Source organism: Eptatretus burgeri, chromosome 10, assembly GCF_056783735.1.
Source record: "Eptatretus burgeri isolate ZD-2024b chromosome 10, Ebu_testis_v1, whole genome shotgun sequence".
In the NCBI taxonomy this organism is placed as follows: Eukaryota; Metazoa; Chordata; class Myxini; order Myxiniformes; family Myxinidae; genus Eptatretus; species Eptatretus burgeri.
Genome location: NC_140970.1, coordinates 9278952 through 9295424, shown reverse-complemented (window position 1 = coordinate 9295424; position 16473 = coordinate 9278952). Strand labels below are relative to the sequence as shown.

Below are 16473 nucleotides of genomic sequence, written 5' to 3'. Positions count from 1 at the left end.
CTCTCATAACCATCAAACACGACTGGTATCTCCGTACTTATTCGTTACATAATCAGTGTACTGGTGGCATATGTCTCTGTATGTAGATCCACGAGACCATGGAATGCGTTGAACAAGTGCCCCGCCATCCAAAACATACTGTTGCCCATCATTGGGGATATCGGCTGGGACATCGGATCCAAGAAGATCCCAGATGGCATCAGCAAAGACTGGCTTGTGTGCTTCTCGGAGCTGAAGAGAGGAATCAAAGAGGGCTGGTGGATAGCTGCACAGTTCATATTTGAAGGCTGACTCAAGTTCTTCTGCTGTCTGTGCAACAGTGATCAGTCTCTGGAAGAGGAGTTGTGGGTCAACCTGGACTTGCTCTCCATCAATCTTGACAGATTACTTCATGCCGAGGGTGACAACTTGGTCTTTCCTCTTAAATGTGTACTCGGCAGGTGTTTTCCCATCCATAGATTTCAATATTTTGGCTCCTACAGCATGTGCTGTATCGACGTTGACGGTGGGGTGTGCATGAGCTCCAGTGGCAATATTCCTCAGACGTGGATCACTACTGAACGGATTCCGTTCCTGTAAATACTGAAGAGCTGATAGTGTGTCCTTCCAGTCACGAGATTGTCTTGCCTTGGTCATGTCCTTCTTCTGCTCTCCAGTGTTGTAGTTCACACCTGTGAGCTCCTGCATTGCCTGGTTTATTTCTGCACAGGCAGGCATTGATAGTAGCCATACCAGCCGTTGTTGTTTTGTCATTCCTCGCCCTCATGTGAGCCTCCCGCTGGTCTTCAAACTTCTCATCAGAACTTGTTCGATGATCAGGTCAGATGAAAGACCTGCCCACAGGCGATCACTTCGTCGACCACATGGAACCCCTCATCAAAACGTTGTTGGACATTGGGATGTTGAGTTTTGAGGTTGGACATCTTCTGCAGATACACCCTCGCAGATTTGGCATACAGGTTGTGGCCCGATGCTGCCAGGTGAGGCAGCATTTCCTGGATGGCCTGTAGATGTAGTGCCCAGTTCCCAGTACGCTCTACCCGGATGTATTTGCGTAGAATGTCTGGCATGTCCATATACTGAACCCAGAGCGCTGAACTTCTAGAAGATATCTTTGCAGACTTGGTATGCTTCTGAAGGTGGTCTTTGATTCGTTTCAACACGTCAGACTTGCATACTTCTTCCACAGACAATTTCCCAGCCATCAGCTTCTCATAGAGGGTACAAGCTTCGTTGAAGTCTGGATTATTGCTTAGATCTGTAAGCTGGTCATGTCGCGGCCTTGCAGCTGCTTCGGCTAAGTCCGGATCTTCATTCCCATTGCCGTCTGATGTTTCAGGTAGGCATGGTAGAGGCGCATTGAGCACATTTGTCAACAGCAAGGCATTGAGGGCTGCATCAACAATTAGGTGTGCGCGAACTGCGTGGGCAATGGCCTTGCCACTAAACATATGAATCACTGCATTGGGGGCATATATCAACTCCATCAGTTCTTGAAGCCCGGATGACACCATGAGGTGTCCAATACATCCGAGGAAACTCATCTCTGCGTGGAAGCTACCCAAGCTTAGGACAATCCCTTTCAGATCACTTCCCATAGGCTCAGAGTTGATGATCATGAGGGCCTTCCACCAGAGGGGCTGATCAAAGGTGATTACTGGAGTGACACCGTGGTGTCGTGCATGTTCACTGACATACATCAGGGTCGAGTATATGCATGTGCTAACAAATTAATATTGTGTGCTAATTCTTTCACCAGAGGATAGTACTAATGTCCCTGTATCTGGAAATATATAGTATGTATGCCTGGGGATACATATGTTCTTATATGAACAAACTTTCTCACGTTAAAATATTTTTTAGGGAAAAAATATTGACATTTTTATGAAAAAAGCTATAATTTTTGGTTCACGAAAAAATGTTTTCACGAAAAATATGTGACCACTATATTCGTTATTGGTGTCTGTCTGTCTGTCTGTCTGTCTGTCTGTCTGTCTGTCTGTCTGTCTGTCTGTCTGTCTGTCTGTCTGTCTGTCTATATGTCTGTCTGTCTGTCCCGAGCATAGCTCTGTGGGTTTTGATCCGATCCTGACGAAATTTTGGTGGGAGGTTTATATAATGGTGTAGTTGTGTTTTCCTGAGAATGGGCGTGGTGCGCTCATCATGGGCGGAGCCACACCCAAAAAACATGTGTTTTTAGGGGGTAGCCGATTCAAATTTGCATCTTCTCCTCGGGGTTTTGTCGAATCTGACAGGGGTTTCGGTATTTGGTTAGCCCAATGGCACCTGCATAGCCCCATGGAGCTCGATTTTTCATTTTAGTGTCAAGGTCACAAGGTCATGAACTTAGAAAATTTTGAATTTTGACATAAAAATCAGACGACTGCCCAAACTTTGAGAGCTAGGATGACAATATTTTTTATGCATAATCTTGAGGTCATTCCCCACCTAAAGTCTTGAAACCATTCTTCTCTATCACGAACACCTTGCCCGTGGCGCCCCCTTCAAGTTTGTTTTTACGCTGATTTTATCAAAGTATGGATAATTATCTGAGGAGTGCGAAATGCCATATAGCCTATATGACGTTATATTGTTCCTGGAATGTTCCAGAGGAAGTTTTGCACCAAAGGTCATAATCCTTGACCTTTGACCTTTAAAGTTCACAAAAGTCAAATTTTCAAAGTTGTGGGAATCGAACCGGGTTTTCGACCTTCTTCAACGAACTAACTCCAATAAGCTATAGCACGTATCCTGTTTCCTTATTTTAATGTCCACAACATTGTTTTTCGACCTTTAAAGGTTATGCAAAGGTTAAATTTTGAAAGTTGTTGAACGAAACCGGGTTTTCGACATTTTGCAGCTAATAACCTGTCACTCGTACCACATCATGTTGATCATTTTTATAACTTGGTCAAACATTATCACATCGTCTCACCCGAGACTTCTGAAACAATCTACATCGTCAAATACCGCTCGTGAACCATCGTCGTCTTTAGACTTGTTTATTTTACCCTCGATACATTTCACTTTTTTATAATTATTCTTGCATATCAATATACTGACCATAACTAGAAATAATTACAATGCAGAAAAAACGTATATTTACATATTAAAATATCAATCTTTTCAATTTTCTCATTTTCGCCGAAGCTGGGTGGCGGCCATATTGGATTTCCATGATTTCAGGACTTTACCCCCCCCCCCGGAGAATCCCTTAGGACTTTTTTTATGTCACTGAGGACGTATTCAGGAACCAAAATCTGTTGAGTTTGTTTTTGTTGCAATTTGTGTGAGGTTGACCAAATATTTCTGCGAAAATGCCTGTACTATTAACATTTCCAATCATATAGGATTTACTAATCCATAACAGACAGCAATAACAGCTGTGAGTGTTGGGATTGGTCTCCATCAACTTTGCACACCTTGATTGGGAAATATTTGCCCATTCTTCTGTACAAAACAGTTCAAGCTCAGTCAAGTTGTGTGGGGAGCATTGATAGACAGCAATGTTCAAGTCATGCCACAGATTTTTGATTGGATTGAGGTCTGGGTTCTTGTGTGATTAAATATTTTTGTTCCTTTGCCACTCAAATGTAACTTTGGCTGTGTGCTTCGGATCGTTGTCATTCTGAAAGGTGAACTTCCATCCCAATTTCAGTTTTCTTGCAGAGGGCAACAGGTTTTCCTCTTGGATTTTTATGTATTTTGCTCCATCCATTTTACTTTTATCCTGACAAGTGCCCCAGCCCCTGATGATGAGAAACATCCCCATAACATGATGCTGCCATCACCATGCTTCACAGTAGGGATGGTGTTTTTTGGATGATGTGCTGTGCTGGGGTTGCACCAGCTGTGTTGGGTTTGAAAGTTGTTAAACTGCCTCTGGAATGGAAATTATTGGGTGTCTTGAGCCAACCTCGAGTATGGTGGCACACAGTTTCCCCTGCCTATGCAGCAATGTTTGTATGTTTAACCTGCAGGCCATCCAGCAGTATGCCTGGTGTTGGCTTAATGGTTTGGGTGGTGGGCTTTGGATCTTCGGGTCCTGAGTTCAAATCCTGCTCAGCTGTTGAATTAATACCAGGTGGGGTTAACTCGACCAGTCATCCTTCCGAGGTCGGCAAAATGAGTGCCAGCTTGCTGGTATACCATGTCGGAGTGGCGACTCATCCAGGATTGTACCCAATAGCCAAGGAGACTGCTTAAGCAGCACCAACGCTCTGCACAGAGTATGGTCCCAATCTCCTCCTCCTCTCATCCAGCGGTGTCAGCAAAAAAAGATTTTTGGAACAAAGTCATTATATATATATATATATATATATATATATATATATATATATATATATATATATATATATATATATATATATATATATATATATATGTATGTATGTATACATGATATACAAACAAATACAACCCGTCACTTTGCCGATGGGTCAATAAAGTGGTGGCGGTGGGGGGAGGGAGAGAGAGGGAAACACACACACACACACACACACACACACACACACACACACACACACACACACACACACACACACACACACACACACACACACACACACACACACACACAGTATGGTAATACAGTTTATATACATACATAAAAACGACAAACACAAAGATATACCTTTAAACCGAGTTCTTTGAAAGAGGAATTCAAGTGGGAAATTAGCAAAATTCAATTTAAAATATAAATCAAGGCTCAGAACACAAAATGTCGATCTATGCTCTCCGCCTTCACATCCAGATCATGACAAACACGTGGTCGGATCGACCTTATTGATTTTATATATGTGTCGATGTCAAAGTGAGGGGTGGATTATATTAGGAGATTACACAAAAGGTAAACAAAGCGATATCTTGTAAAAAATAAAATTTAATCTCCTGAGACACCAACCGCACGGTACCGCAGGACCCAACACAGGTGGAAACGTACATTTCTCGAGGTTCCTTTGAGGGCATGGATACTTTACCGAAATGAATAACCAAGCAGCTTGGAGAGCACTCGCCAAGTGGCTTAAGCAATCAAGCAAGCACTCCAATGAAACGGTTGTTAAGAAACGGGTTGTTTGGCGCGCGATTAGTCACACGTCAAACATACACCTCCCGGAGATGCCCAAAATGTCAAGCCAAGAACGCTGACGTCCCCAGATGTTTATAAGCATTGCAATGTACCCAGCAATTCGTAACTATGATGAACAGGCATTCAATAATGAGTGAGGAAAGTGAAAACAAATTGATAAGAAATCGTTGTGGCTATTCCAAGTCAAGGTGAGGTTGAGCAAGCCAAAAAACATGGCGGCTTCAGACCCCAACGAGGTTACCCAGGAAACGCCTAAAGACCCGAGAGAGAGAGAGAGAGAGAGAGAGAGAGAGAGAGAGAGAGAGAGAGAGAGAGAGAGAGAGAGAGAGAGAGAGAGAGAGAGAGAGAGAGAGAGAGAGAGAGAGAGAGAGAGAGAGAGAGAGAGAGAGAGAGAGAGAGAGAGAGAGAGAGAGAGAGAGAGAGAGAGAGAGAGAGAGAGAGAGAGAGAGAGAGAGAGAGAGAGAGAGAGAGAGAGAGAGAGAGAGAGAGAGAGAGAGAGAGAGAGAGAGAGAGAGAGAGAGAGAGAGAGAGAGAGAGAGAGAGATAGATAGATAGATAGATAGATAGATAGATAGATAGATATGAGGATCGTCCGATGAAGGATATAATTAAATAAGGCCGTTAATAATTATCTTCAAAAGGGATATTTTAATGAACCCAAACACACAGTTTTCACTCTTGCACTTCCTTGGAGTTTTCGTCGTATACATGCAATGTTTGAAGCTGCGAGGTTTTAGAGTTATGGAGGAGGCACACATACACCCCCTTTATAGTGTGTGTGTGTGTGTGTGTGTGTGTATATATATATATATATATATATATATATATATATATATATATATATATATATATATATATATTGATTTATATTTATTTTATTTTATTAAAATATTTTTTATTATTTATTTTAATAGTTAGGTCAGAACAACAAAGAAGAACCCTCCCGTCCCTTGATTCAACATTCAACAGCGTCCCGTGATTCAACAGCTGACTCAACAGCGTAAACAGGGATGACGGTTGGGGTGGGTCCAGCAGAAAGCGAGGTAAACAGCCCACACCCACGGTTACGGGGGGGGGGGGGGGCGCACGAGGCCGAATGAGTCATGCAGGAAACGAGGCGGAGCTGAGAGGGATAAGAGGGTACCCTCTGCTTGGCTCCGGGGGGGGGGGGGTGGGGGGTTCTGGTTAGTCTTGGGTTAGTCTTTGATGAGCTTTCAGGGTTCATTGGGTTCGTGTTCTGGTGGCTTTTGTTCTGCTTGGTGGAGTTGGTTGCTCTGCTTCGTGGCCTCATCTTGGCTTGGCTGGCTCTTCTTGGTGCGTGGAGGTCTTCGCGGTCTCTGCTTGGTTCCCGGTTTGGTGCGACTTCTTGGCCTCATCTTGGTCGGTGGTTCTTCAGGGAAGCGACGCATCGGGTCAGGAAGGATCGGCGCCTCGTCTCACCAGCACGTGGTCCAGAGCGGGAGGGGATCCGCCGGAGCTCGGAGATTGGATCCAGCTCGCCCACGCTGGTGCCCGGTCCGAACAGCTTGAAGACCACACGAGGTGGAAAGGTCCGAGGCAGACCTTGGGCTTCAGCTCATCTGTCCCTCCAAGCTGAAGTCCGCATTAAAGGCATCAGCCACCATTTCTTGGGTGTGTGTGTGCGTATGTGTGTCCATGGGCCCGTCTAAAAGTAGAAAACTGTTAAGTGCTTTGTTCGCTGTATATACTTGCATTTATTGTATTCGGTATAGTTTTGCTTTTATGTGTTTCCTCGCACCCCATTATTACTGGATAAATAATCCCTAATTGTTAAATGTATCAGCTCGTTTTGTGTTTCTTTCATTGGCTCGACATGACGCGTGTTTGAGGATTAGTGTTCGTAACTTGTTCATTTGGTCCGGCCCGACTTTGGTAATTCCGCTTGGTTACACCGGATCTGAGTCGGCGATAGTGACTCGATTCGGACAAAGTCGGCCGAGGGTGAACTTACCCGGTAGTTGGACCACGTGGGTACTTCGGTAAATTGAAAAGTTGGCAAACGACCCTACCCCACGTGGTCTATCCATTGGCGAACTTCGGTCCAGTCAGGACCCGTCCGCTCCAGACTTATCCGGGGCGACGACCTTTACATTCCGGGCGATCAGTCGAGCTGGCTCGTGGCTTCATCTCGCGGTCGCGCTCACGGTCGACCCCCCCCCCCCCGGCCCCGTAACAATATTATAAATATATATAATTAATCATATATCATAAGACAAATATATATAAATATGTCATATTATATATAATTATCTATAATATTATATATAATTGTATATAATATAATATTATATAATTATATATATATATATAATTATATATATATATATATATATATATATATATATATATATATATATACATATATAAAATAATTGTGAACAATAAAGGGGAAAAGGTAATGAAAATCCGCAGTCCTATATTGACGTTTTTTAAAAATTCTGATTTATTGTCATCTCACCAATTATTGGAAAGTGTTACACGAGTGTAAAGCCAATACAGTGAAGGTAGTTTAACTCCGCTGAATATTAGTTGTTTAAATCCAGTGATGACTCCCAGAAATCAAACAAACTCTTTCGTCCCAATTTCAGCGATAAAATTGCCGGCAGAGGCCCAAAAGCAATTTGTAATTGGATGGCTGGCAGAATTGGCTGTATGAGATTTCTATTAAAACAGGAACAGCATCACCAGGATAGAACAGATTTTCAAGCATACACAATCCCCACCACAAGTTGACCGTTTCTGCTGCTGGCAGAGAGTTTATAAATTTGGAAGTTGGCATTGCTCTTCACGAAGCAACTGCTTTCAACATTGTATTAAAAAGTAACATCCATCCTGTCTTCTTCAACCACCTTTTGTACATCAGCTTATAGACTTGAATTTTCACAGAGTTGAGTCATAAATTTTACAAAATGGAATACCCTTCGGTATAGTTGAGGCAAACCATTGAGAACTCTTAGCTTACACAGACAACATAATCTGCCATGTTGAAAAGCATTCATCACCGATTTTTTTTTTTTTTTTTTTTTGGTGTTGACAAGACAATTTTCATTTAATTATTGCTCATAAAGCAGAGTGAGACAATATTTCAGTCAATCTTTTCATTTTTTTTATTTTAAACACTTTGATTAAATAAATCGGATTAAATTATGATAATTTTGAGCATGCTCTTATAACATGCACACAACTAGAAAGACTAATCAGCAGGAGAAAAGTTTGAGCATTGGTTTGTCGGTGTCTTTCCAAATTTCACATCGATGGAACATTCACCTTTCCTGAACAACAGATCTGTCAGCTTCAGCAAGATCACTAAATATTTGGAGATTGAGCCTTTGATTGTTATTGTTAAACAAAGCCAATTTGTCCTTACTGATTTTCATAATGAACTCAAAAAATGTTCCTTGATCGTCAGGTACAGGAAGCTCTGTAAATAAATCTTTCAAGTTTTTGTCATTCTCCATGATTGTGTCTAGGTGTATTTCCTGACAAAGAGCAGACGTAAGTAAGCAATCGTCAAAAAGATTAATGTCATCACAGCCAAAGCTAAGTGGTTCTGCCACATTTCCCACACTCCGACTTTGAGACCTTGTTGGCAAAGATATTGCTCCCCCAAACATCTGAAAGAGATAAGGGCCAGGAACATGACATTAGAGTGGAAAGATAACTTACGTACTGGTAACATTGACTTCGGAATTATTCAAATAATAATAACAACAACAACAACAAAGAGTTGCAGAGAGCCAAACAAATGGGTTAGGTTTCATGCCTGAACTTTTCATTCCAGCCCACAGCCATTTTTTCCGTCCGTTTGTAAAGAAGGAAATCTTGGTTTGTGAGCTGTGAAATGTGTGAAAGCTGTGAAAGCTGTGAAATGTTTGTGAGCTGTGAAATGTGAGCTTACATAACCACTTGTGTAATCCATCTAACACGAGATCATGCCAGATGAGATGTAGGAAGGAGCATAACTCCAATGATGATGGTGTAGTTTTATTCCGGCACCCAAAAAACAATTTCCATGCCTCGGCACTTGGCTGGAAAGGAGTTTTGAGCTGAGGGAAATTCATGGACAATAAATGAAACGTTGCTTGAGGATATCTGCTCTTTCTCAGTTGTAAATTGGTGGACTGCAGTTTCGTTCTATTTTGGTTGGCTGTGCCTATTTGACCAGCATATACAGTATCTACCTTTTGTGGTCTTCCATGGTCACAAGGGGTCCTCCTGCTCATATTCCTCACCCTCCTCGAGAGCCTGATCCACAAGTGGACATGCATATTTTCCCCACCCACAAAATGAACAAGCTCTCTCCCCAGCTGCTCTCTTCTATTCTGTTAAATTTAGTTCCCATTCCATTAAGTTTAGTTCCCATTCCATCATGGCCCATGCCCACATCAACATCGTCTCGTGTGCCACATCATCCGTTCCGGAGGAGGGGCTTTGTGTGATGCTCGGAATGGGGGAGGTTCCCAATGTAATCTCCTCCCTGCTATGCCCCACCTCGGTCTTGCCTTCAACCACGTTCGCAGCATATTCTGCAATGTCATGGATGGCCACCATTTTCTTTTGCTCGGCAGCCATCTCATCTTTTTCCCAGAATCAGTTTAATACAGAAAAATGTCTTTTAAAATATTTAATAACCAAACATGCTTTATGCACACAAATTTGGAACTCTTTCCTGGGGGAATCAAGTCATCAATTCCACTCCTGACTACCAGTTTGTTAAGGGATTCTAATTAGGGTCTGACCCACACTGGCTCCTGAAAGCAGTTGTCACATTGACTGGTCTACTAATGTGGACCTGCCACACCGAAGTGATGAGTTTCACGAACGGCCAAATTAAAGTGAATCACACCCAAATTAAAGGACATGAAGACTCGGACTTTCTTCCTCCCGCACAGGTACCGGCAGTGCCACACCCCACGATCCAGTGAATCCATGACTCCCCAGGCCCGACCCAGACATCTGTTGACCTCTGGCTCACAGCCAGCAGAGACAGGAATATCACTGCCAAGATAAGTGAATCTCTCCATGACCTCAACATTCTCACCACAAACAGACACAGACAGGACAGCAGCTTCCAATATGTCATTGAAAGCCTGGATCTTCATTTTGACCCAGGAAACCCGTAATCCCAGCGGGATTACGGCACCTCGAGGGCCTCATTCAGCACCTCGAGGGCCCCCAAAAGGATATCTAAAGTCTCCGCAAAGATAACTGCATCATCTGCGAAATCAAGGTCAGAGATCTTGACATTCCCAAACAATGCACTGCAGCTTGATCTCTCTGACATCCTCCCTAAAATCCAGTCCATACAAGTGCTGAAAAGTGTGGGGGCCAGTAAACACCCCTGACGAACTCCAGTAACAACTGGAAATAAGTCAGAGATGGCACCACCACATCTCACGGCACTCTCAGTACCGGAGTATAGTTCAGACATCAGATCGATCAGTTTTGGTGGCACCCCACGAAGACCAAGAATCCTCCAGAGGGCATCCCGATTCACTGAATCAAACGGTTTGCAGAGATCAACATAAGCTGCAAGCAGCCCCTGCCAAAACTCTCATCTGCATTTGGTGAGGAACCGAAGAGCAAGTATACGGTCAATCGTTGACCTCGTTGGTGTAAAGCCTGACTGTTCTGGACGCAGGTGCTCAAGCAGATGGTGGTGAACCCTTTCAAGAATTATCTGAGCAAAGACCTTGCCCGGCACTGAGAGCAGCGTCACCCCTTGGTAGTTGTTGCAGTCTTGGCGATCACCCTTCCCTTTCCAGAGATGGACAACAAGGCCCCTCTTCCAGTCAGTTGGGATGATGCCTGTGTTCCAGGCAGAGCATGGAACTGCATGCAACAACATGAGTGCAGCATTTCCACCAGCCTTGAGAAGTTCAGCATGGATGCCAAAGATCCCTGGAGCTTTACCACCATTTCAACCGGTTCACCGCTACCTGTGTTTCCACAAACGAAGATGGACCACAGTTGATTGGAGGGTCAGCAACAGTTATTGTAACACCCCTGACATCTAACTCGACAGCTGGTGGATCTGCCTGGTACAACCGCTCAAAGAAACCGGCCCAGCGGGCCTTCACTTCGGCCTCCTCTGCCAAGAGCCCATCACCCTCCACTCTAACTGCAGTACACCAAGGGATGGGTTTGGATGAACGCAATGCATGAATTTCCCCTGTAAGCAGGATGAGAATCACTTGAATATATATACATACATACGAGATATATATATATATATATATATATATATATATATATATATATATATATATATATTAGTACTGCTTCATTGGCTTCAATTATTCACACCTTATTGTTCGGTTGGCTGGGAAAGATTTTGGCCCAAGCCTTAAGTCTATCATGAAACAGCTGGCCAGGCCAGATGTCTCGGTGGCAAGAATTTGTCATTTGGCCAAGGTGCCGGCATCATTTAGCCCATTAATTCTTTAGCCCACACAGGTGATGCTTGACCCCCTCACAGATTCCTTGCACAAAGGTCTCCTTGACCACCCTCAGTGCACGTACAGTTTTAAACCTCAGCTCTCTGAACAGCTCAGCTCTGCCATTCAGCCTGGCACTGCGACTCTGGTCAATGGTATCCAGTGTCCCTTGAGAAACAAAATTCTTCTTCGCCTTTGGGTGAGTTCCAAGACATCCACCGGCAACATCAAGGACGGTGGTCTTGAAGGCACTCCACAACTCTTTAGGATCTCCCAAAGCACCCAGACCCCCCAAATCGCCACTCAGCCTGTTCGCAAACTCTTCAGATCCCCTCTCATCCTTGAGCTTGCCAACATCCAACCTATGCTGGGATGGTACCATTCTCCTGGATTTAATGTGCAACTTAAGAGTTGCTACAACAAGCTTGTGGTCAGGATTGAGGAACTGCGTACTCCAGTAGACCCTGCAGTTCTGGATTATCCTCCAGCGACCATCAACGAGCACATGGTCAATCTCCTTTGCCACACCACCAGTGTTGGAATACCAAGTCCAGTGATGAGCTTGTTGATGCTGAAACCATGAACCAGCCACCCTAAGTCCACGACTTCTTGCAAAGTCAAGGAACCTATTGCTATTCTGGTTCACAGTTCCTGACCCATGGGGACCAACACATGTCTCATAACCATCCATATCAGTTCCAGTCGATGCATTGAAATTCCCCAAGGCTAGAAGAATATCTCACCTGGAGCACTGATCAACCACAGACTCGAGCATGGCATAGAATGCGTCCTTCACGGTGAGATCACTCACCTCAGTCGGAGCATATACAGAGACCTGGGAAATGACACTCAAGGAGTGACGAATCCTTAGTCTCATAATACTTTCGTTGACTGGTGTTACCTCAATTATCATTGGATTCATCTTATTGGACACAGCATCAGCAACTCCTTGGGTATGGTAACAATTAGTGACCAGACCAATAGTATGTGTAACCACCCGCCATGATCTCACCGCAATCCAGTCTCTGAACCTCAGAGTGCTGCAATACCGATGTCCAAACGCTTGAGCTCAGATGATAACAGACAGGTGATCATACTCTCTTAGGGATAGGACATTTCAGGCACCGACTCGAAGGGACCGCCTCAGGTTAACCCAAGGAGACCGCCATCTGGTGGACGGCACCTCAGCACCACTCCGACACACTCTCCCACAATCTGACCAGGGAATGTTACCCCGTGGTTTCCCTCCTATCAGATTAGGGGTCCCAGAGGCTTTGCCCCAATACCGTTATCCATTGAGCTGCCCTGCGAAGGGAAGCTGCACAGGAGGTACTCCCACGGAGTGGATTTTCAGATTTCTTTGCGTTTTTGTGTTTTGTGGAATGAAGGGTTTTATGGTGGCCAGAATGCAAATCCTGCCACCAATCTCCTAATAAGAAGTAACCCAACTGCAGGACGTCCGCAGACAGTTTGGTACTAGATATGGATGATCGTTGGCTCACAAGGAGCTCCTCTGGCCTTCCTTTTGTACCAGCTTCGAAGTTCATTGGCACGCAAAACTTCAGTTTTCTCCGTCACCCGGAAGCTATTGATCTTCAATATCAGTCAGTCAGTCAGTGGTTAGAAAGAGCTTTACATATTACTTGCAGGGTATGCTTACACATTGTGTCAACATACGAACCGTGCTACCCCATTGTCTCGGGTCACTCACCTGCATTTGATTTTTCATTTATTTATATTTTCATTTGAGGATGCTTTCTGACGGTTCTGCGATTTATCCCGGTGTACCAGCCTTCATATGTCAATTGGCACGCAAAATTTAAGATTTTCCCCATCAACCAGAAGGTACCTATCTTTAATATCAGTGAGTGAGTGAGTGAGTGAGTGAGTCAGTCAGTCAGTGGTTCGAAAGAGCTTTACTGTATATAATACGAGCGGGGTGTGCTTTCACATTTTGTAAGCATACGAACTGTGTTTCTCCACGTCTCAGGTCACTCACCTGCATTTGATTTTTCATTAATTTATTTTAATCCATATTTTACAATTATTTATATTTTCATTTACAGATGCTTTCCGATGGTTCTGTGATTTTTCCTGTTGTATCGGCTTTGCTGTCCATCGGCACACAAAATTACAATGCTTCCCCATGGTCTCAGGTTGCTCACCTCTTTTTTTTTTTCATTTATTGATATTTTCATTTGTGAATGTACGACGATTCTGTATTTTTTCCGGTGTCTCGGCTTCGATGTCCATCGGCACAAAAAATTTCAGCTTTCTACGCAACCCGGAAGGTACCGATCTTTAATATCAGTCATCAGTCAGTCAGTCAATCAGTGGTTATAAAGACTTTAATATATTTGATTATATATATATATATATCACAAAAGCAAAGAAAAAAATGACCACTACGTGACTTGGTGCATAATTACTTTACGACTGTATCAATGAGTCTGGCACAATTGCGACTTTCCTCTTTATCTGGTTGCATAAATAATAATCTTCAAAACCAGGTGAGATTGGTTACCAGAAAATGAATGATAAATAGTGGACTATGCATTATTATTTCTGCAGCAGTATCTGAAGTATGAATAGAGGGTCATGGGATTAAGTCTGGAATGTGCTGTGCTGGGCTGCAATCCCAGATGACATGATTTAGATTTTAGATTTCAGTTGTTGGAGAGTTCAGTGTGCAGAGAGAAAGTAAAAACAAATGGTAAAGAGAAGAAACAGTCATCCTTCCTTACGTACATGTCCATATTTCTTGAAGCAGTTGGTGGACATTTGTCAGGTAGTGTGTAGTTGTTGCTGTGACAAGTCAAGTGAAGTCCCCAAAATTCATTGATTTGTAAAGCCTGGGGAAGTGATCGGGAACAGATATGAGAAAATGGTGGAAGGGATTTTAGAATTTCCTGAAATTAAAAGTAATATTACAAAGGAGGTTATCTATACATTAATAATGGGAATCGCAGATGCATAAAACGGCAAAATAAAAACTATACATATTATTTTCCCACATATGCAGATTATGTGTTTACCTGTTCATTTATATATTTATATATATATACACACTGATGAGCTAAAACATTATGACCACTGACAGGTGCAGTGAATAACATTGATTATCTTGCTACAATGACACCTGCCAAGGGGTGGGATATATAAGGCAGCAAGTGAACAGTCAATTATTGAAGTTGATGTGTTGGATGCAGGAAAAATGGGCTGGAGGAAAGACCTTAGCCACTTTGACAAGGGCCAAATTGTTATGGCCAGACGACTGGGTCAGGGCATCTCTGAAACGGCAAGGCTTGTGGGGTGCTCCCGGTTAGCAGTGGTGAGTACCCACTGACAGTGTTCCGAGGAGGGACAAACCACAAACTGGTGACAGGGCGTTGTGCGCCCAAGGCTCATCGATGTGCTAGGGCAACGAAGGTGATCCTGTCTGGTCCGAACCGACAGAAGGTCTACTGTGGCACAACTCACAGAAAATTTTAATGGTGGTCATGGGAGGAATGTGTCACAATCCACAGTGCATCGCACCCTGCTGCGTATGGGGCTGCGTAGCCGCAGACCGGTCAGAGTGTCCATGATGATCCCTGTCCACCGTCAAAAGCACCTACAATGGGCACGCGAGTGTCGGAACTGGACCTTGGAGCAATGGAAGAAGGTCACCTGGTCCGATGAGTCCTGTTTTCTTTAAGATCATGTGGATGGCCGTGTATGTGTGCACCGTTTACCTGGGGAAGTGATGGCACCAGGATGCACCGTGGGAAGATGACAAGCCGGTGGAGGGAGTGTGATTCTCTGGGCAATGTTCTGCTGGGAAACCCTGGGTCCGGCCATTCAAGTGGACATCAATCTGACATGTCACCTACATAAAAATAGTTGCAGACCAGGTACACCCCTTCATGGCAATGGTATTCCCTGATGGCAGTAGCCTCTTTCAGCAGGATAATGCGCCCTGCCACATTGCACACATTGTTCTGGAATGGTTTGAGGAACATGATGAAGTGTTCAAGGTGTTGCCCTGGCCTCCAAATTCTCCAGATCTCAATCCGATTGAGCATCTGTGGGATGTGCTGGACCGACAAGTCCGATCCACGGAGGCTCCACCTCACAACTTACAGGACTTGAAGGATCTGCTGCACATGTTTTGGTGCCAGACACCCCAGGACCCCTTCAGGGGTCTTGTAGAGTCCATGCCTCAGCGGGTCGGCGGTGTTTTGGCGGCACACGGAGGACCAACAGCATATTATGCAGGTGGTCATAATGTTTTGGCTCACCAGTGTGTGTGTATGTGTGTGTGTGTGTGTGTGTGTGTGTGTGTGTGTGTGTGTGTGTGTGTGTGTGTGTGTGTGTGTGTGTGTGTGTGTGTGTGTACATACATACATATATATATATATATATATATATGTGTATATGTATATGTGTATATATATATATATATGTATATTTTTTTTTCAGAAGAAGGCGCTTCAAACCAAAAGTAAAAACCTCAATCGACTCCACAAATTTGAGCAAAAAAGCGAGAGCAGACCCGGTCTCGGGGCAACGTTTCTCTGGCTTCACAGCCGGCTTCATCGGGCACAATAGACACTGGGCCTAAGCACGTGTCCGGTTTTTATTTCGATACGACCGCTCATTTCCTGTCATGTGCTGGTGCTCGAGGCCAAATGGAGGAGTGCTGTTTTAAATTTTATTTAGCAAAAGCGAAAACAAATGTCAAATCGCATCATTGAAGGGGGATGGTCTGCTCTTTTTTGTTTTTATTTACACGTGATCTGGTGTTGTACATGTCTGGGTGAGCACGTGTGTGCGCTTGTTGTTTTTTGTGTTTCCGGGGCAGGAACACGTCTGGGTTGGGGATGATGAAGTGTTGGTTTTGCGAGTGTTTTGTTCTCATTGAGTGTTGTGCATATGTGGATGTGG

At 43.9% G+C, this 16473-nt stretch overlaps 1 protein-coding gene across 1 annotated transcript in view; it reads right to left on the bottom strand.

Moving 5' to 3' along the window:
- Positions 1 to 7529: 7529 nt before the first annotated feature.
- ABCG2 (ATP binding cassette subfamily G member 2 (JR blood group)) overlaps positions 7530 to 16473 on the bottom strand; it is a 169996-nt gene continuing 161052 nt past the window's right edge. The window contains exons 14-15 of the mRNA XM_085897018.1: positions 14296 to 14399; positions 7530 to 8724 (exon numbers count right to left, since the gene is read on the bottom strand). Of these exons, the coding sequence (XP_085753144.1) occupies positions 8577 to 8724; positions 14296 to 14399 (252 nt within the window). The 3' untranslated portion in view covers positions 7530 to 8576. The remainder of the gene's footprint in view (positions 8725 to 14295; positions 14400 to 16473) is intronic.